General features: G+C 38.0%; 1 protein-coding gene and 1 long non-coding RNA gene across 2 annotated transcripts in view; both read left to right on the forward strand.

Annotated features, from left to right (window-relative positions):
• LOC108366651 (titin-like) overlaps nt 1-17,311 on the forward strand; it is a 48,268-nt gene extending 30,957 nt beyond the window's left edge. The window contains 10 exon segments of the mRNA XM_017621106.1: nt 3,354-3,693; nt 3,863-5,433; nt 5,436-6,603; nt 6,659-6,844; nt 7,334-14,866; nt 14,944-15,140; nt 15,208-15,415; nt 15,486-15,773; nt 15,841-16,031; nt 17,084-17,311. Of these exon segments, the coding sequence (XP_017476595.1) occupies nt 3,354-3,693; nt 3,863-5,433; nt 5,436-6,603; nt 6,659-6,844; nt 7,334-14,866; nt 14,944-15,140; nt 15,208-15,415; nt 15,486-15,773; nt 15,841-16,031; nt 17,084-17,311 (11,910 nt within the window).
• Nucleotides 17,312-19,646: 2,335 nt separating this feature from the next.
• Nucleotides 19,647-21,714, forward strand: LOC108366652 (uncharacterized). The gene is made up of 2 exons (XR_001848124.1): nt 19,647-19,722; nt 21,348-21,714. It is a non-coding gene; the product is annotated as an uncharacterized LOC108366652 (long non-coding RNA).
• The last annotated feature ends 1,270 nt before the right edge of the window (nt 21,715-22,984 follow it).

Raw genomic sequence — 22,984 nt, forward strand, 5'->3', positions numbered from 1 at the left:
AATTTGTTCAAAATTTTCGGCAATGTCTTTATTTTGTGTGTAGAAGAAAATAAAGCGTTGCCGCATACAAAATTTAGTTATTGGAATTTTTTAATAACCACCCTAATATACATCTATTATGTAATACATACATAGGTACATACATTCATACAAATGTAACTACTAAAAAGTTTGTTTTTTTATCTTTGTGTTTGTGTTAATATTATACTGATGAAATGCTCTTATCAATGACCTGTTAAATTTATAAATAAGTGAATACATCATCACAAAATTAAATGTTATCAGCAATTTAGCACAAAAAGAAAATATAATAACAAAATTCCGTTTTAACAAATTCGCATGAATATTTCTTGAAACAGCTGATTAAACTCGGCACTAATAATACAGAAACAATAATAAAATAAAATTTTTGGGAGGTGAGACTTTACTGTGGGTGTTTTCTCGACAAATTTCAGCAAATGTTGCTTTAGCCTTTGATGGGTGGTAAATCTACATACATATTTATATCTGTGGACATTGGAAAGAACAACTGAAGTCTATCTTCACGGACAAACAAAATAGCATATGTATGTCTATAAAAGTTTCGCAGCGCAGTCGGCGTAAAACTAAGAACGTAAGAAGGCGCACGCCACAAATCGAAGGAGAAGCGCGGCCAATCACTGACATGTTGTGTAAGCGCCAATCTATTATTATTATTTATGGCATTTTCTTTTCTGTTGCCTTATTATTGCCCTCTAAATAGAATTTATGCGAAGAGGGCACTTAGAGAAGGCAACATTTTTTGGTAGAAAAAAAAAATCCCATTAGACTTCACAGTACATACGCATAATTCTATGCACGTTACTGTACATTTGTAACTGTCCGTCCATATACAAGCAAATATCCACACTTATTTGTGTACCTATATATTCACGAGGTTTAGGTGTCGGGCGACTTGGTAACAAGATTTGGTTTAAATGCACTCATTGCTTTTGAATTTACATTGCGCAGGGGCGTCACTGCTAAGTATTGGTAGTGGCGGTGGCGGTGCCGGAGATGCAACTGGTGCAAAACCATATATGGCGATCGAATAATTGGCGACAGCGAAGTTTTATTCCAGTATATATACATGCATATGGCTGGTGTTTTTTTTTTTTTTATTATCGATTGACGTTCCGCGGGGGATTTCCTTGGAAGTAGTTTGGCATTTACTGGTTTTTTATATAAAATTAAATAAATTGAGATCAGCAGTACGCTCTACTCTATTATTAAGGTTTACGATCAGATAAATGGTAAAATAAAAAATAAAAAAATGTGTGTTTGATCACTTACATACTACATTTCGGAGCAGTTAGGGGAAAAAGCGCGCACAAACGAGACACAGAAAGGAGAAAGTTTCAGCTGTACTTTATGTATGCTTAAAAGGTTAGAAATACCTGTTCATTTCAAATTCATCTATTACACCGTGCGACAAAAATCAAAATTTTTTAAAAGATACGTACAAATCAATATATTCACAAAACCAGGAATCGCATATAGTATAACTGCATTTTTAATTTTTCTCTCTGATGTCAGGATTTTTTTAAAAGGACTTTGAAATTTTTGAGATTTGGTGCATTGTAGAGTAACAATATGGGTGTCGTTAAAAGGAAAATTTCTGTAGAAATAAAAAAAATTAATTTTTTGGTGCGCCAGGACGAATAAGTGTTGAAAATGTCCTTTTAGAATCTTATCGTTGAATATCCTTGAAAATTTCCAATATTTACTTTGAAAAAAATATATATCAAGGACTAATATGTAGTTTTAGTTTCAGATAAAAAAAATTGTACACTTCTCTTATAAGATATTGATAGTTGCAATATACATAAATGAAGATACTGGAGATGGGCCATCCTCAGTGAGAACAAAAAATGACAAGCAAACACGAAAATTCGTTCCTAAATATGTACATCATACTTACGGTGACCATATTAACCAACGTAAAATAAAGGACATTTTTTTCAAAATGATTTAGGAATACATACATACATACAGCTTGTATGATAAAAGTACTTTCCCATATCGTAATTTAACTCAAATATTTACCAGTTAATTAACCGATTTCGAAAAATTAAGCCAAATCATTTTCAAGGACTTCGCCAANTGACCATATTAACCAACGTAAAATAAAGGACATTTTTTTCAAAATGATTTAGGAATACATACATACATACAGCTTGTATGATAAAAGTACTTTCCCATATCGTAATTTAACTCAAATATTTACCAGTTAATTAACCGATTTCGAAAAATTAAGCCAAATCATTTTCAAGGACTTCGCCAACCTTTGCTACCAAAACGCGTTTACCATAATTCATACTGCATGCCAAAGGCAGCATACATAGGTACAAAATTGATATTTAATATTCATAATTCTTCGGAGCCTTGATTTTTCAACCACTTTTTACTAAAAACAAAAAAAATATATATATTTATTTTGGTGAACATTTTTTTATATCATTTCAAACATTCTGTTTTTGTGTAATTTTTTCGTTTTAAAAGAACCATACAATTGTTTTCAACTAGTTTTTGTTATGTAACATTTATTAACTGAAACAGGAGAATACTTTTTCTTCAAAATTGCCACTTGCATTTTGCACCAAAAAATTTATTATAATCAAACAAAAATTCACAAATTAGGCCCAACTGATCTCTTGCAAATATTGTAAGCCTTCATAAAAAAAGGTAATCAAATTAAGTCAAAAATGAAGGCTCCAGGAACCACTGTGCAACAGGGGGTTTATTGTTCACTTTCAGTGGAACTGGAAACTCAGCGTGCAACACGATCCTGGACACAACTTTCCCTGCGCTAATAGATTGTACAAAGATTACTGATTAAATAGAAACCCTTAATTGGGTGCGAAACAAACTGGCGAAGGTTTTCTTTACATTTTATTAGGGACATTTTTATTTTTCATATTCTGTGTTTAAAAATTTACCTCTGAAAAATGCAGAGCTGATTTAAAGGACAGTTTAAGAAATAAAGGACAAAAGGCGTCCTTTATTTTGAAAAAAATTATAAAGGACAGAGGGAAAAAATAATGGGCTGTCCTTTAAAATAAACGGACGGATGGTCACCGTAATCATACTCCTACCCATTTGGAAGCATCAACAGTCAAAAGAAGACATAAGGATAAATATCTTATAAGGCGTTGCATAAAATCGCTTCAGGCTAGGAATAATTCACTCTACAATTTTTTCTATTACAATAAAACTTAAGTTAGTAATAGCACTCACGAAATTCGTTCTTAGTATAAAACATGTAATATAATTAGTTTATGGTAAATTTTTATGCTTCGCTAAATGTCACATAAATTGTCTTCTCATTTTTTCAGTGGCAACAAGCCGAGGACATCGATCAGAAAAAGGAAATTCGTTCACATTTATATAAACTACGTGAATCGCGTTTACGTGACTTATACCAGGGCGACATCATGGCTAGCAACTTCGCTAAAGATCCTTTGAATCCTTCGCACGGTGATTCGTTGGTAGGTCAAAATTTTCAAAGTTTGAAATCGAAAGAAGTGCGGGATTCAATTAGTCCCACACAAGATTTGAAGTTCCACTCAATGACTCTCAATCATCCCAATACAACGGGATGGGATGTGCAAACCTCATCAGAGGTGAGTCCAGATGGTCGCGCATACCGCACTGAAACCTTAGCTACTACAGATGGTAAGTCTCTCTCTTTCCCGTTTAAATGGTGTTACATATCTTTTAATTAATAATAAATCATACTTCTTTTACAAATCATTTTTAAAACCCATGCATGCCATTCTACATATGTACATACATTGGTATATACACATACAACATAAAACCTCATGTAATCGTTTGTTTACAGGCGTCGAGAAGATCAATGGCGGCACCGCTGAATTTCGCGGTCGTAATGAACAGCGTGCCAGCGCTTCTCATCAAGGTGATGATAAGAATTTCGTCAAGAAGGCATCGGAAAGCTCAGATACTCATTTACAAGAGCGCGTCGTAGTTGGTGATGAAAATTCTGGCCGAACCGAAATGAAGATGAGTTCGACGACAACTTCGTCCTCCTCTAATGTAACCTCTTCGTCTTCTACTGTGGAATATGGCGGTGGCGAGCCAATCGATCCGGCCAAGTACCTTGTGGATAAGACTAGTCGCCAGCACCCGGATCAACATCATCAGCAACGCCTTACGCAAGAGCAATACATTCAGCAGCAACAACAACGCCAGCAACAGTTGCAGCAAGAGGAGTTCGAACAAACCAAGCTATATCAGCAGCAACAGCATGAGAAACGCATTCAGCAGCAACAGCAGGAGCAACGTCAATTTAGCGAGGAGATCAATCGCAGTCGTCAAGAGTCCTCCACCAGTCGCAATGTGGAGACTCAACAGAAGACGGAGCAAAATAGGCGCGTAGTAGACGTGGATAAGGCATCACCGGAATATCAACAGCATGTCCAGTATCTTATGTCACAGCCTGGTGAGATCATTTCAAACACGGTAGAGTATCCGAAACCGAACGTTAAGATGATCACCACCGTTAAGCGTTTGCCGGACGGCACCATTGTAAAGAACAAACGTTACGAAACGGAAGAGTTGCAGCCTGCAGTTGAGAGCCAACGTCAACGTACTACGTCTACAACGAGCCAGAACAGTACTCAACACAAAAGCCAGCAACAGCGACGAGAACAGACCGAAGATAATATTTATGACCGTTCGCAAAATGTACGCAATGTCACCCAGCCTAGTAACACACCCAGACGACCTGAACAGGATGTCGTCGATAATGCGGAGCCATACACCCGAGTACCAAACCAACAACATTTGGTAGAATCCCGTGCCACTGATGAGGCTACTAATGTCGAAACAAAATTTTCATCAGTGAAGAAATCTAGCCGTCGATTCTCAACTGAGACCACCTCTGAAACAGTTGAAGAGTTCTCAGACCAGCCACCTTCAACACAAGCACCTGGTATTCGCGGTAAACCAAGCAGTCGTTCGCCCACACGAGACTTTTCAACTCATGGGTTTCCATCAGTAAAGTCGAATAGACCCACTCAGGAATATCCCACTGAACGACCGCATGGCGCACCACAATCGCAAACACCAGATTTTAGCACACATGGGTTTCCTTCCGTAAGGCCAAATAAACCTACCCAGCAGTATGCAAGTGAAAGACCACGTCCTGCCGATGTGGAACATCTTACTCAACAGCAGCCCGGTGCTCAGGTGCCACATGGCTTTCCTGCAGTGAGACCAAATACCAACATTACTACCACTAAAGATGGAGATATAATAATCGTTAGTTCAGAATCTACACGCAGCTCAAAGTATAAGACCAATGCAGAGCGCATTATCGAAACAGAGGTTGTGGTTGATGGTGATACCAGTGGTCGTCCGCAAAGGCTTACACATCCAGAGCCAATTGCACATCCTGGCGTGGGTTTCCCGCTGTAAAGGAAACTTCACCTGGCGCCTCTAGCCCACGCAGAGCACAGCCCGGTGAAGATTTTACAACTCACGGCTTTCCATCAGTTAGATCTCCAACAAATAGTTCCCCAGCTGCTAAACCGAGCTCAGTGCAGACTGCGCCCTCTAGCGCTGTCAACCAAGATGGCAACGTTACTGTAGTTAGTTCTGAAACAAAGAAAACAATAAAGCATAATACGAACCGGGAACACGTTATCGAAACAGAAATTCTAGGTGAAAGTGACCACCACTACTCGCCGGCAGGATTACGCCAACCGGACAAAATTACATTCCCTCCCACTCCCCAACCTTCAGATTTTAGCACACATGGCTTTCCTTCGGTAAGGGACTCTGCTCCCACTAATGATGCATATCGCCGTCAAGGTACACCAACTCGCGATCATCCAAGCAGTCCACGCAAGCCTCAACCGTCTGAAGATTTCTCCACACACGGTTTTCCATCTGTAAAGGACTCTACACCGGCAAGAGCTAGTACACCCTCTCGTGACTATCCGAGCAGTCCGCGTCAGCATCATCCCTCAGAGGATTTTTCAACTCATGGTTTCCCATCTGTAAGAACACCCAGCAAAACAGCACCAGATTATTCATTACCGAGTGGTGGCTTCCCCTCCACCAGAGATACCAATGCTCCTAGGTTGACGCCAACTCAGCCGAGGTCAACACCTACAAAAACATCTACAACCACAACAGATTCATCACAACGTCTGATTTCAAAGGAAAGGGACGTAGATGCTTCACATCGCGCTTTTGCTGCTTCTCTTCGTTGTTCCTCACCGGTGGATAGCATAGATCATCATCGCAGCTCGCCTCGTTCCAGTGTATCATCGACTAGAACATTTAGACGTGACGGACGTGAGGGATCGCACGACAGCGAAACCAGCCGCATCAGTTCGGGTACAGTTACGCGTACGTCGCCAAGTAAGAGTGTTGGTAAAACTGTCGTTACAAAGCAAACTGTTGTTAAAAATCGTAACGTGAATGGTTCTAACGATACAATTGATTTAACACCGCAGCGCCCCACAAAGTCACCTTCTCCCACGAAGAGCGTAACCACGACCACCACCACACGCACCACGACAACTAGAAAGAGTCCGGGGGAAGTGCCAAAACCAGGTACGAAATAAGTTATAGAAAGCACATTACAACTAAATGGCAGTCTATCCTTCAGATAATCAAAAATCTAAGCCAGCCGAAAACACATTTCCTATAATTAACGAACCACTAACCATCACAAAAACCCACTTTACCGCAAATGACGCCAGCTTCCTCGGAAACGAGGTGGTGGAGAAGCCATGCATAAAAAAACACTTTTATAAACTTGGTCCGTCCGACAGCGCAACACATAATGTTGACGGTAAGAAGTTATAACAAACAAAATTTGCTTGCCAAAACCGCAAACAGCACAACAACACAAATTTTTAATACACTGGAAAACCAACCTCACTTACAAATCCAGATCTTTGAAAAGACCATAACATGACATATGAAAAAAATAAAAGACATTAAAGGTCACTGTCCCGATGAAACCGAATTTCGCAAAACAAAAACCGAAATTTAAAACAAACTTACAGAACACTGAGGAACACAACAAAGTGCTTAGACAGAAATTATATATATTAAACTTATACTACTAAAGCATGCGACTTCTGCGACTATATACATATTGCAAGCAAAGGTTGCATAGTAAGCTTTTATTAACCCCCTAAGCTAAAAGTAGTGTTAACAAAGCAATAACATACATAAATACTTGTAAAGTAGTTTGGAATATCTGACTAATACCATGTAATCGTATCGTATTCACTGTCAAGGTGATTAATACTTCATTCGGTGTAATTTTCAACAGAGAAGTCACCATATTCACCAGCACCCAGTAATCATATACATCGCACTCATCCCAAATCTAAATCCCAAAATCGGGATGATTTAGAGGATGCTAACCACGAAGAGCCCATACATAATCAGCCACTAAGTTCATCAATAATAGAACCTAAACAACGTAATCGTTCACCGTCAGGACCAAAAAATAGTAGTCCACAAACCATTTGTCAACCATTGAAGAATGAACCCAGTGTTGAGCGTAGGACTGTTGTGAGAGAAAGTACATTCGAAAATACTGATTGGCAGAATACAATTTTAGATTCAGATGAAAATCAAAATCCTGTTATGGGCGATTTCCCAAAACGTACAGAGCTTACAGACGACAGTGAACATGAAACTCCACATAGAAAGGGATCACCATTCGATACCTCTGATTACCCCGGTAAAAGAGGAGTAATTGGTAAACAACCAATTAATAAAAATAAAACCGAACACGTGACAAAAGTAACCACTCGCGTAGAGAAAACACAGGCTAATGTTGATATTGAAGATACGAAACCTACTTTCGTGCCAAAGAAACCTTTGGATACAACGGGTAAAAAACCAAATGAACCTTTAAATAGAAAGCCGTTCGAGAAACACGGAGCACAGCCTGAAGAAAAAGCGCCAACTGAAAGGAAACCGACAAATATGCCTACTAGTCCGACAAGGCGAACTTCCGATGTTACAAACTCGAAAACCGCATCCACAACATCTAAGACAACACGAAAAGAAAATACTCAACACATTGAGGATGATCGGAAACCGACAAGAAAACCATCTGACTCAAATATAACTTCGAAATCGACTCATAGACAAAAACCACAGCCAACTGATGACTCAAATCGACCGAATGAGCCTGCGTATGGAAACCGGAATAAAAAAACCCCAATCGATAACAAACAACCTACAGACAGGAGGCCTGAAACTAGTTCCACTAGAAAAATAATAGAAAGCGAAACTTTTAATACTACAATAAAAAGCGAACACAACGGAGAAACATATTCCATAGAGATTGACGATCAATCTGAAAAGCCCGAGCTTGTAAGACCGGCGAACGAAAACACGGTTGACAAAAAGAAACCGATTGAAAAAAGGCCTTTAGAAAAAGATTATGTTAGAAATGATCGTAGCCCTCAAAGGACCACCTCAGACAAAAGCAGCTTCTACACCAGTAAGATTACAGTTGACACTGTAAAAACTCGCAAGAGCAATGTTTCGCCAACTAGAACGCCTGAAGATATCAAAACCACTGAACCCGTGCAGAAAAAGCCCACGAAAGATGAGCCATCAAAACAACCAAAAGGTGCTAAACTAACAAAACCAGCAAATTTTGGCGTTACACATACCTCGCCAGAGTATACAAGACCAGCACCTACAGTTGATAATGAGTCTGAACCAAGCGATGATGAACACAGCCCAACAAACAACAAAGGCCCAGCTAGAAAACCAATATTAAACGCTGGCAAGCCTGTAGACATTTCTGACGATGAGGATCAAGACCGTATTTTCACGACAACTACAATAAGAACGGTACGCTTAGATGAACCTAAATCGGCAAATCCTATAGTGACTGATGAAACTAGACGAGTTGAAGAACTTTTCAATCAAACCGATCGGACCAAAATAACAAACAATGTTAACGAGGAATTTATAAAAATCGAACGGCAAGTGAATGACAAATTTCCCGTTAATAATATACCTACAAACGATTCAAGCGGGTTAGCGCCTAATAGTCCAGATTATTGCAAGCCTACCACTAAAAAACCATTCGAACCGTCTAAAACTACCGACAAGCAAAAGCCAACTGAGGAAACTGTAGCAACGAACACAAAAATCTATGAAGAAACTATAAACATCAATTATGAAGAGCGGAAACCAAGCGAAATTGATGACAATGAACCAAAATCAAAACCACTGAAAATCGGCGATAGTGTTCATCAAGTGATTACTGACACAAATAATTCAATATCGTTTAAGCAACAAACACCCATTGTTCCAGAGAAACTCCGCGAACCAGATGAACCTAAAATTGGAGAAAGGAGCGAACCAGAGCGTGAAAAGCCAATAAAGCGACAACCAACAGATGCAATCTTGAGTGACGACGACGATCAGATAACATTCGAAACTACTACTACTAAAAAAGATGTTATATTGAAATCCGTAGATGTCGAAAAGACTAAGTTTAGCGAACCGAAAAACAGGGAGCCATCAAAGCCGGTTGAAGGAAAAGGAGCGCCAAAGAAACCTGAAATTGATCGCAGTCCTACAAGAAAACCAAATGAGCAGATAACTGTAAAAACTACTACCACCAGGACCACTAATATTGTTGAAGGGAAACCACGCACGGATAACAATCGGCAGCCAGATGAACCCATTGATGAACCGGTCGATAGAAAATCTACTTTAAATGAAACTAAGCGAGTCGAAGAACTCTTCAAAACAACCAATAAAACTACAAACATCAATAATAATTATAACGAGGAATTTATTGCGATTGAAAGTCAAACTAAGGAGACTCCAGATGGAGCATTCTTCTCCAAAGCACCTGAACCGGAACCTGTCTCCCCAAGCTTTAAGAAAAAGGGCGTTAGCCCCAGAGAAACATTTGAGGATCGTTGTCGTCAAATTCTTGGAATGGAAAATTATGGTGACACCCCAGGCAGTTACAATAAAAAACCAGAAGATGAGTCTGATGAAAAAGCGCCACTTACCGAAAATATCACAAAGTTCGAAGTTAAAATTGAGGATTGTGATGACGATGAGCCCAATTATTTAAACAATATTAAAGAGGCCCTTAAACCGCTTGATAAGCCCAAAACTAACAAACCCAATGATGTTTCCAATGAGGAAATTGTTGAGGAAATTGAGTGTATTCGCAAAGAGACGGTAGTACCCTTTAAAGACAGTTCTCCAGAAAGGAAAGTCCCAACTAAAGCTACACGTAAATCAACACTGCTGGTTAAGAAAGACATATTGGATGAAGATGAGTGTATTACCAATAAGAGAACATCGAAGATTGTAAAGAAAGTAACCAAAGGGGGGAAGATTGAATATGAAGAGCCAGAGGAGTCTTCAACGAGTGAATCGGAATCTCCTGAAAAGGAAACGGATGAAGAATCTCAGCCAGATACTGTTGTATCAGAGAGAGAGATGCAATATACCGAAGAATTCCAAATCGAAGAACGCACAGAAAAGAAGCAACCGTTGAAACCCAATAGAAAGCTGCCTGGTCAAAAAACTACATCTCCAAATACAAGTCCGACTAGGAAGACATCTGAACCTGCAACTGGTGGTAAAAAGTCGCCTTTGAAGCAATCCCCTTCAAGACCGTCTACAGTTACAACAAAAGTAACTGTTGAGTCGAAGCCTAAAACACGCGAGTCGAACACGTCAACTACCAGAACCGTTACCAACACTACGTCAAACTCTAAATCGCCTGAAAATCCGGAGAAACGTGATATTGTTAAAAAAGATAAGCCAATATCACCATCAAAGACGCGGCCCGAACGTGTTCAGAAAATAGATACACCTACAACTGCCGATAAGCCACATAAAAAGCCAAGCAATGAGTCTCCCAATTCACCAATTAAAGATCGGCTACGTTCTTCAACCCGGAATAAGAAACCTTCTATCACGGAGTCCGACTCTTCACCCGAAATGAGTCCAACTCGTCTTACAGAGCGAAGACGTTCGAGTAACATTTCGGTGCACACAGAAATCATTATTGATCACACGGGTCCGAAATCGCCTAAGCCAACCGAAAAGACGCCAGAGAAACACAAGTCCCAGCCCAAGAAAACCGTTCCGGAAGATATAATTTCACCGACAAAACCATTCCGAAGATTCCCCGTCACTGAGCGAAAGGAGTCTGCTCCCGTGCCCAGTGTGTCACGCAAGGATAAGGACGTAAAGATGACTCGCTCAACAAGCGAGAAAGTTATGAAGGTTACTGAGAAACCAGTGAAGAGAACAGAGGTAGACGCAACAGCACACAGTCCAACACCGAAAACTGATCGAAGACCCAATAAATGTTTTACCACAAAAACCATAAATTTAACCACGACTGACAAGCTAATCAACAGTGAAGATATGGAAAACGTCATCATTGATATACAGCATGCGAAGAGTTCTCGTGAGCCATCACCAGATAAAATTGTGCCAACACCAGTACCGGTACATATAAATACTGGCAAGCCACGTTACCCAGATGTCGTTCAAGAGCCGGAGGATGAGCCACGAAAAAAACCTGTCATCAAAAACATACCGATTTTAGAAGAAGAATCCAACGAATTCATTAACTGCCACATATCGGAGGTGAAAACGGAAAAGATTTCGAAACTGATAGACCTGGAAGAAGATGATATATTAGATAATCCCACAATCGAAGCTCCTCAAAGTCTTGAATACCCATCCATCGATAGACCTGATGATGATTGCCTTTTGAGTGTTCACGAAAAGGTTTCCAAGTTTACACATACAGCTGAAGAAATTAAAAAACCAAAAGCGTCCAGTCCATTCAGCAGAGAATTCGATAAAACGCCTAAGGTGCCAGATAACGATGACTGTTTGTTGACAGTTGATGAAAAGGTTAACAAGTTCATAAAGACAGCAGAAGAGGTGGTGAAGCCAATCACAACAGTAAGGGAGATTGAGCGACCAAGCCTCACCGACTTGGATGAAGAATTGCAGAAGGATGACTGCACTTTGACTGTCTCACAAAAAGTAAATAAATTCTTAAGCACCGCAGAAAAACTGGCACCCACTGTTCCACAAAGGTCACCCGAATTAGTGGCGAAAATTGAACGAACTATTTCGAAACAAAGCGAGCCCGAGTATCCCGAAGATCTTAGTGATGAAGAATTAACGCCATTTTCTCAAAATCACACTATCGAAATTGAGAAACGACGCCAGAAAGATATACTCGCTCGGCCAACAGTATTTGAAAGCACCACAAAAGGCAACCGAAATGTCGAGTACGTAGAAGAGGAAGTATTTATTGACAGAACCGCTGCTGGGCCCGAAAGTGATGAAGTAATTCCGCACACAAGGGATCATACAACGAAAATTGAATTAAAACGTCAGAAGGACATTTTATCCAGGCCCTCAATTTACGATAAGAACGTTAAACCTAGACCACAATCGCCTAGCAAGAGAGAGCCTGTAGGCTCTTGTAGGCCACAGCATCCAATAACGACCAATGCAAAGCAAACAGTGTACACTACAAAGAAAATTAACTTGCAAGATAATGAAAAAATTGAGTCCAAGAGCGTAGAACGTAAACCTTCGCATTCGGCAACTAAACCTGAAAATTATAAAAGTCCCACAAAACCTCAAACTTCCACAGTTGCTGTGACCAGGTCTCGTTTTGAAACTTCTGATAAGAAAAAACCAACATCCAAATCCACTATAGAACCAAAAGTTAATAGAGTTCCGCTTTCAAGTACCACTGGGCGTAAACCAGGCACTGATCCGAAAGCACCTGTGCCTTCAACAACTGCCCGACTGCCATCAACGACAGCATACACGAAGTATCCTTATTCAAACAGGCATAAGCCATTGAATGAACCGAACTCAGGGCCACGTAAACAATCCACAGAGCCTGATAGCCATTATCCAGAACGTAAACCATCTGCTGGATCTCTATCTAATGTTCATGACTACGAAACTATTGAATCCGAAACAGAGTTTGCATCAACAACACGTCGCAGAAGCTCTTCAAAGACAAAAGATTACTTGGAAACCGTACAAACTGAAATCGAAAGGTTTTCTCCGACACAAAAAGAACCCATGCGAAAGATTCCCTCACAGGAAAAACAAAAACCCCAAACTTTCTCACACAGTCCTACCCAAAAAGATACAAGAAGCACCATCACTAAAGTTGCCCAAGTAACCGAACGCACAATTGAGCACAGTTCACCCTCAGATTGTTCTGACATAGAAATCGTTGAAACCGTTCCAGAACGCCCCACACAAGTCAAAACTCCAACTTCTACGCCCACAATTGGTCGCACTCGTATAGCAGCCGATACGGTGGCTGCTCGACGTAATATTTTCGAAAGCAACGCTACACCGAAGGTACAAAGGCCTAGCGGAAGCGACGGTTCACCGTCACCCGTTGGTCGGCGACCCTCTTATATGGATCACACAGTCAGCTCTTTGGAACACATTCGCCGTGATTCCCTAGAAGTAAATAAACACAATTACTCACGCAAGTCCTCGTTCGAATCGGAAAGCAATTACGAACGACGACCAAATGCTGCTGTGAAGTTTGATGTGCCTCAAAAGCCCCAACGTACAGCGAGTATTTCCGAAGACATCGATGTCGAAAGTATTTTCGAATTAGAAGTATTGGAGCGTCTATTAGAGACAGTAACTTCATATGAGCTGCGACGCCGGATCCGGGCACAAATACGTTTGGTTAAGAAAAACATACTCAACACTGAAGTGGTTGACAAAAGGAAAACCGAAACTAAAACATCTAAGTCCATTAGCTCAACTCATAAAACATCTACTTACACATCAAATGTACATCACGAAGAAACTGACACAATTCATGAGGATTTGAAAACGAAGAGGCCATACGAGAGTAAGCCCAGCCCAAAACGTCCGACACCAACAACAAAGAGTGGCCGAGTATCGGAAATCGAAGATATACCAAGAAAATCTCCATACGATCGCAATGAAAGTCCGAAACTATATGGCAAATTTCGTCGAGAAGAAGAAGTTACCACAAAGACTACGACTAATGCTAAAATACAGAACGGTCGCAGCGAAAGCCCTAAACGTCCTACGAAAACAAACCATGAACGGCAACCAAGTCCCGAAACCAAGTCGCCCCAAGGATCCGTAAAAGGGGTACGTCATAGAGCAGATTCATCGATGTCTTCCACACATAAAGAGTTTATAAGAAGCGAGCAGAGAAACTTCTCTGAAGAGACATTTAATAGCTCTCGTTCGGAACGTTTCGAGAAAGAGGAGAGCCGCGAGCGCAGTTATAGTCCTGAATCTAAAAGTCCTGCAAGGGACGGCAAACAAAGTCCTGATTATAAAACCAAACCTGCAGCTGGCACACGTACGAAGAGTCCTGAGGCCAGAAAACCATCCTTCCCACGCTCGCCAAGTCCCCAAGGCAGAACACCCAAACAACGTGACGAATTGTACACGATCTCGAAAGTAACGACAGTTAAAACCACACGCTCACCAGAACGAAAATCAAGTAAACCGACCGTTGAAGAAAATGCACCTATTTGGGTAGACCGTAAAAATTTGCTCAAGAGTCCTAGTAGCACACCGCGTACGCCGCGTAAGGCGCCAGCTGCGCCGTCCGCGCGCACTACCGCAACGAAGGCTACAACAAAGACAACGAGTCAACGACAAGCTCAGAACAGAAACTTCGAAGAGGATTCGATCACTTCGAGTTATGGCATTGGGCCGACAGACGAAAATGGTTTGCCGTTATTCGGTATAAAGGCGCTAAAAAAGAAGAAACCAAGCCAACCCTGTGAAGCAACCGAAGGTAAGTGGGAAGCTGGTGGGTAGTAAATAAATAATTTTGAATTATTATTATTATTATTTTTTTTTTAATTTGCGTAGAAGTCACAGGCTATGTTATCGAGGAGAAATATTATTCTGATAACAAAACAAAGCCGAAAGTCGAAAGGAAGGAATACATTTATTCGACAAACGCAGATGAACTCGAGGAAATCAAAAAAACTGTTGAGCAGAGTAGAAAATCATCGCAAAATGATGTGGATGTTATCAGGAAATTCGAGAAAATCGATAAGGACTATGTAAGTTGATTATACGACTTTTTCACATTGCATCATTCACTATTTTTACGTATCGAATACTCGTAAGGTTTTTGAAACACCAGAGGCAATACAGCCAGATTCAGAAGACTTCACCACATCCAGCAAATATGTGCGCCGTGGTTCTGTGAAAGAGCTGAGTGAGAAATTCGTACGGAAAGAGTCCTCGCAATCGACAACAGAAAAGTCAGGTGGCTATCCAAAAGCCGGATTGATATTGCGCACCAGTCGTGCACCTTCAACAGACCCCAGTGGAGGTAAATGAAAATGTGAAACTTTCGCGCGATGAGCTCCTTCTAATTTGAGTATTGATATTTTTTCTTCTAGATGCATACGAAACTACTACGGAAAAATACACCAGCACATCACGCAGCGGTCATGGCTATCGTTCGACGGAAGAAGCAGACTCGGACGATGAACACAATGTGCAGCTTCGTCAAAAGCAATCGCGACGCATTTTCACTGAGGGCACTGAAGACAACGAAAGCGATCAATGCCATTTGAGTACACGCTCGTCGACCAAGTCTACGCGCTCCTTCCTGAACAGCAGCGGTGAAACTAAAGTGGTAACAAGCGTAGACGATGCGTTGGAGCGTATGCGTAACGCGGACTATGGTGAGTTTTTGAAAATAAATACATATTCGTGCTTGAAAGAAAGCTTATTGTGATTTCGTCACTGCAGTGGTGGAAGCTGGCGATACTGCTGAGGATAGGGAGGCGCGTTCATTGCTGAATAAATTTTTAGGTGCCAGTGTCATAATGAGTGGTGTGGAAAGTGTTTTACCGACAACGAAACAAACAACAACTACTACGATTACTAAAACTTCATACGCGGATGACGATGACGACAGCGATCTACTGAAGAACAAAGCGGTAAGTTTGAAGAGTGTTTTAGAAATGTTTTAGTTAAATAATCAGATGTTCAACTGCATGTCGGTCAGTATATTCAAATTTTTGAATCTCGAATCGTGGAATCGGCCAACAGACAAATTTCCAGGGGGTCTCCTAAACTTGAAAAAAAATATGAAGGTTTTCAAGCGCTTAATAAATATTGTCGGCAGTTTGACAGCTACATTTTCCTTAGTGCGAAAACTACGTGACTTACTTGGATATGAAATGCAAGTTTTGAAAGCGATTAAATCCGGCAAAAGTACTTGTTAGATGCCATCTTACAAATGCTTTTATCAAGATAAAAGATGCACACGCATATCAGGCAATAATTTTTGCCAGTGGAGACGCAAAGTTAGGATGAAAACAATTTTTTTTATCGATCTGATTTTTATTCACTAGTTCATGTTTGCCTTTATTAGTGCCACGATTCCATAAAAGGTCTTCATCGAAATTTTCTCACCACCTTATTCACACTTTCTCTACTCTATCGATTGTAGCTAGCACCCATCGTGTCTGCATCAATTGTTCATAAATTCGTACATTAGCTCAGATTTAAATGCAAAATAAATGCTCTTCTCCACCTATACATGCACTTAAGTACACAGATTAGGGTGCCTACCAAAAACATAAAAAATTACCGCGTAACGTAAGCGAACCATAAAATTTGTTGTTTTGTCCCACAAAAATAGTTCTTCGCAATTGGATGTCATTCGCGGACTGGAAATTTCTCTAATAACGTATTTTTTGTCGTTAGGTGTAAAATTTTTTAGTAGATGCCTTTGGTGGTAAAAAGATTTTTAAACTTTAGGTATCTGACATGAAAGCGAATACGAATACGAAGACGGCGACGACGACGATGACGACGACTACGACGAAGGCGAATAACAAGACGAATACGAAACCAAATTCGCAGAAGAAAAGGAATTCGAAGAAAAAAAGTATACGAAATCGAGTACGAATACGGAGATGAATGCGAATGCGAATTTATTGACGATGAATACAATGACGAATATGACGAATATGAATACAAAGAGATAAACGAAAACGAATACAAATACGAAGACGGGGACGGTGACGTATATGAAAACGAAAAAGAAGTCAAATACTCAGACGAATACGAAAACGAAGGTCAAAACGAATACGAAGATGTACGCGAACATAAGGACCAATACGAACAAGAATATGAAGACGAGACGAAAAAAAGCAGGAATCTGAAGACCAATATGAATACGAAGACGAACAATAAGGGGAATATGAAATAGAATACGTATATGAAGACTAAGGATGAAGCTAAAACAAATGATTTGGCACCAAGCGATGTTTTGTTTACTTTAAACAGATTTTTATTTGGCGATTTTTTCGATTGAATACGCTTTCGTTATGCACTTCACAGATGCTTTTTCATAGCGCGGAAACACAAAACAAAAATTTTTATAATAATTTTAACATGTTGCGTCTGGAGGCAAACAAATAATTAGCAAGTACCTCTGCACACTCAGCTACATCTAAAGTATGTAAATGCTCAATTTTAATTATGTAAATTTCTTACAAGCATTTAAGCAAAATTGGTTTGGCATTAAAAACACATTTAATTTAAAATACTTTTTCTTTTAAATTTTTTTTTTTGGAAAAACCAAAAAAAAAGTAATTTGAAAAAATCTTTTTTTTTTCTTGGAGCAGGAATGAACCGAAGGAAGTTTAATTTCAGTTGTGTGGCTAAAGCGCACGAGATATTTAATTTTGAGTCTGGTTTTTTAAGGTCGCATATTGTTTTTTTATTTGGTTCCAAAAATTTCTGTAAAAATAATCTTTTTTAAAAGCTTTTGATCGTCAGACAAGGGATATATTTTTTTTATTTTTCAACCATAAAAACTCTCCGTAAAGAAACAGAATAAAAAAAAACAGATAGCAATTTTTTTTATTCTGTTTCTTTACTATCTTGCTATCTGTTTTTTTTTATTCTGTTTCTTTACGGAGAGTTTTTATGGTTTAAAAATAAAAAAAATATATCCCTTGTCTGACGATCAAAAGCTTTTAAAAAACATTGGCCCGTAGTCATAGTCAAAATAAAGTCGACTTTAAAGTTAGTTGCAGCTTTTTGACATAATTTTCAATGGGATATCTGTCAAAAAAGCTGCAACTAACTTTAAAGTCGACTTTATTTTGACTATGACTACGGGCCATTATTTTTACATAAAGTTTTGGCCGTTAAATTCTAATCAAGGCGAATTCTACTAATACAATAATTACTTGTATTTTGTTTTTGCTTTTAATGGGCTATTGTCAAATTTTAACTATTATTCTCCGAATGAAAATGGGCGACAGAAAATACAAACATTCTCACGTTTACACCCACTCATTAGCGAAATACAAAATTTTGACAATCAACTCGCAGCTGATTGAAAATAAAAAATTTGTAATAAAATAAAAAAGTAAAAAATCAATGTAATGCATGTTGTAAGTCACCGTGCTCCGTTTGAAAAAATGTGGGTGTGTGTTCGTCTCTTTACATAAAAAACCAAAAAAAAAAAAACGGTAAGTGGCATTCCTAGGTTTCTTATCCATATCTACATAGTTGCAATGAAAAAAACTTTAATACAAATCTTTTATTATTCTATATTCTCAGGCCATTTTATGGGGGAAAAGGCTTCGCGATGCATTTTGTTAATGAAAAAAAACTTTTTTTTTAATTTTAATTCAATTCAGTTTTAAAACTTACTAAATTTTATAATTCGCTTTGTTTTGAGCGTCAGACAGTCTAATAAACAACTATACATATTTATGAATAAAATAAGTTAAGTCGGAACTTCAATGCCATTACCCCTTAGGAATGTTCTGTATCGAAAAAAAATCTTTATTTTGAAATCAAAAAAATATTTATTTCTATTTTCGTAGAAATGGTATAGAATTTTTGAAAATCAATATTTTTTCGTTCGTCAAACTCTGGTTCTCTTCAGGAGCCTTCTAATAACAATACCCAATTGCTTGTATAACCATTTTTTAATACTAAAGATTTTCTGGCAGGACTTGGCTGACCTATAAAATATAGTTACTATGAAAAACTGGTTAAATAAATAATTGAGTAATATTATAGGGAGTCTCCTGAAGAGAAACAGAGGATGTCCGATCGAAAAATATTGATTTTCAAGAATTCTAAAGGGGTACATTTTTTCGGTATAGATTAATCCTGGTGGTGAGAGTATAAAAATTCCGACTTTACTTTTTCACATGTATTTTTGAACCACCGTAATTGCTTATATCGCACACCGTCTTCAAAAGGACACAACTCAAAATTACATTATTGTCAGGAAATGCGAAAAACTATTTCTTAGCACATGATAATCATATGGGCCTGGGTGACTTAAGCCTAGGTTTTTTTTTCAACAAATTATAACAAAAATTTGCTCCAGCTTTTGCTGAAAGGTAAATAAAAGCTCTGTGTACAATTTTAGCGCATAATTTCATAAAATGCCAAATTTCGAGTTGTGCCTCTTTTGCAGATGGTGTGCGATATGTACATATGTGCATATATTGCTAGCCAAGCAGCTTTAGTCCGCTTCCTGCAACAATTTTTGCCTTTAGCTGAGTTAGTACACACTCGGAGGCGGAATTGATCGCTTGTAAATTTATAGTGTTTGGCGGCGTTGGTTACCGGAAAATAAGGATTCTATAAGTAAATAAAAAATGAAGAGTTAAAAAATTTAATAAAAATGTCATAGAAAATCATGCGAAAATGTTAAGAAATATTTATTGTTTCTAGTGCATTATAAAAAACGCGCTCGAGACGTTGTGAAAAATTCCTAGCGTACAAATGTGTCAAATAAATAAACGCGCTACATATTAAAAACAAAAAAAAAATATTATTATTTAATCATTTTCATAGAAAATACACCTATATGTACATATGTACATGTGTGTGTACACTTGTGAAATTCAAATGCAATTAATGAATTTTTACCTCTGTGCCTAGTGAGCTAGCCTGTGTATACACCTGAGTGCGCAAAAGTATGTGCGGAAGCACACAGTGTTTGTTTCCTCTCGGCACCTTTTTGGCGAGCAGCGACAAAGCGAAACAGCCACCGCGCGCGATTTAATAGCACATACCTACATGACGAAAATAGCAATGATCGCACTATTTTTACGTTTGAGAAATTTTCGAAAATTTTAAGATATTTTTTCTCTGCTTATTTTTTTTTTGTGGAGAATACGACATACACTATGTGCAAAAAGTATGCCTCCAGCGCGGTCGAATTTTACTTAAATGTGTAAGAAAAAGTAAAAAAGTTTTCAAACAAGAAACAAATATTTTTTTTTGTCGCTTGCGCTGCGTGTGAAAAATACAATTTTTTTGATACATACATACAACATACGAATGCAGCTGCAACATATGTATGTTCGGTGCTGCAATAATTTTCAACGCCACTGTGCGCACATCAAAACGTTGATAATATATTTTATGCGTTTCCAAAAATAACAAACGTCGGAAATTTTCTTCAGGATAATTTAGTCAGTTTATTTTATGCCGTTGCCGCTGCCAGTACTGTCTTGTGTGGAACGTGAAAACGGAAAATTACGCGAATGAAATTACTTTGTGATGAAAAATATGTACGATATGTATTTGTTGAAGTGAAGTGAAAACTAAATATATTATATACAGATGTACACTTATATACGGAAATAAACAACGAATAGAAAACTAAAACTAAAATTTGAATAGCACAGCTGAGCTTTCAGAGTTTATTAAAAAAAAAATGCTAAAAAAAATTTGTAACAATTTTTGTCAAAAATCAATGATTTATTAAACTAAAAAATTCCACACCAAATACTTAAAAGAAAAAATACTTTTAGTTTTTAGCTAAAAAATGTTTTGGCTTCTGCTTGATTTTTGAAAATCATTAGCATTGGTTTTCAAAAGGTATCGCCTTCGCTGAGAAAAATATATTTTTTTGTAATAATACAATGCAATTGAATTAAGTTAAATAAAAATTTTCTCAGCAAATACCCAATTTAGATAAGTTTTTTTTTTTTTTTTAATATGTATTTTACTTCTTCGAGTTAAGAAAAAAGTACCAAAGTCATTGAAAGGCTATTTTCAATTGTCGAAAAAAAAAAAAAAAACAAAAACGAATGTGCCCATTTCCCTAGAAATCGCAAAGGTAAAAGGGAGCACTTGACAAATAACCGAAATTCTTCGCATCACTCTTGAACAACGACATCGACAACTAAGTACATTCAAACGCACATGCTAACACAAAGATGTTCTAAAAATCCAACACTGCATTTTTCTTTCTTTAACAGTTAGTGTGGTGTGGTGGTGATAGTGCAACGAGCCAAAAATCTTAAAATATTTCAAAACAAAAAATTCAAATAAAAAATAATAATAATTAAAAAATAAACCGAAGGAGAAAACGCACACAAGACGAAGCACAAATCTTTATTTTTGGATTGTTCACTTAAGTCAAACATACATATATGTATGTATGTATGTATGTATGTACAAACACTTTGAAAAATTTGGATGTGCTGCAGCAGTGGTGACTGGCATTTTGAGTTCTAGCAGAAACGCATAAGGAAACGCGCGCACGCATGCACACACACACACACACACACACGCTCACCAATTTAGTAGTGTAATACAGATTTTGTGTAGAGAGTGTGCAAAAAATCAAAAAAAATTCCGCCCCGAGTTGGTGCACTCACTCAAATTTAGGCCGATTCCATTTCCGCCGTACAAACGGGTAAGCATTTTAGTTTTTTTTGAGCAATGATATTAGCTTTTCAGTTCAAATGGGAGCTTAACGAAAATTTTTCAAACTCATTTATTTTAAATGTTAAAATAATAAAAATGTCTCTTTGTGTTCATTAAATACATACCTGTATGTACCATGAGCATATATGTATTTCCGATAGGTAAAAAATGTATTTTAATTTTAAGCATTTAAGAAAAAAAAAAATCGAAAAAGTTAACGGAAAAATTAACAGCTAAATACTTAGAACTAATCCAACTTGGCTAATGTCGCTTCGCAGCTGTGGCCTTGGTTATGGTTTAGTGCTGTTGATATACATACATACTATGTATGTATGTATGCACAAATATCCAAATTTACTTATGTGTGTGAACATTAGAGCGACCGAAATGATTGAGGAAAATCTTAAAGTTCTTACACTCTTTGATTTACCGGCTGGTTTTAATTCCCTGACTACTCAAATATAAATACGAAATGTTTGTCCAATTGACTTAATCTTAATGGACTCAATGAGAAATTTAAAATTAAAGCATATCGAAATAGCGATTTTTTAAATTTTTTTATCAACCGGGTAAAAATAATAGGGGCAGCCGAGAGTTGTTGCCGCTTAAGCTCACTCCACAGTTACCACTGTCAACTGACTTTTCTGGAGACATCACACCATCAAAAACTATTCTAAAAAAAATTGAATTTAGATATTGTTTTAAATTGGAAAAGATGAGCCTTGAAAACATCGAAAGTCTAAAAACTTCTACTGAACTACTAGTATAAAAATAGCCCTATTCATAAAATCTAAAGTAAATTTACGAAAGGTGTATAGATTGAAGAATGTATGAAAACGTCAATTTTTCAGCGGTAGCGGTAGCGGTAAAAGCCGGTGAATTAAAATTGCAGAGGTTTTAGAATATGTGCCACCTTAATGGGTATTAGAATGCCTCACGCTGCATACACAAAAAAAAAAAATAAAAAAAAAAACGGTTCTCCTTCGCCACAGTAACTAACAAAAATATTTTGTATTGATTGGGTGTCATTAGTTAGCTGAATCGCTTTGGAAGTAGTAGTGGTAGGAAGTTGATATTCTTTTATAAATAAGATATAACAAAATTTGTCGAAATGATTTCTTTTATTTCCGTATTTTTTAGTCTTTGGCATTTTTTCATGAAGCACAATATTAATTATTAACTGCGT

The sequence above is a fragment of the Rhagoletis zephyria genome, unplaced genomic scaffold (assembly GCF_001687245.7).
Source record: "Rhagoletis zephyria isolate East Lansing unplaced genomic scaffold, Rhagoletis_zephyria_1.1 Rzeph_scaffold_02357, whole genome shotgun sequence".
NCBI classification, from domain to species: Eukaryota; Metazoa; Arthropoda; class Insecta; order Diptera; family Tephritidae; genus Rhagoletis; species Rhagoletis zephyria.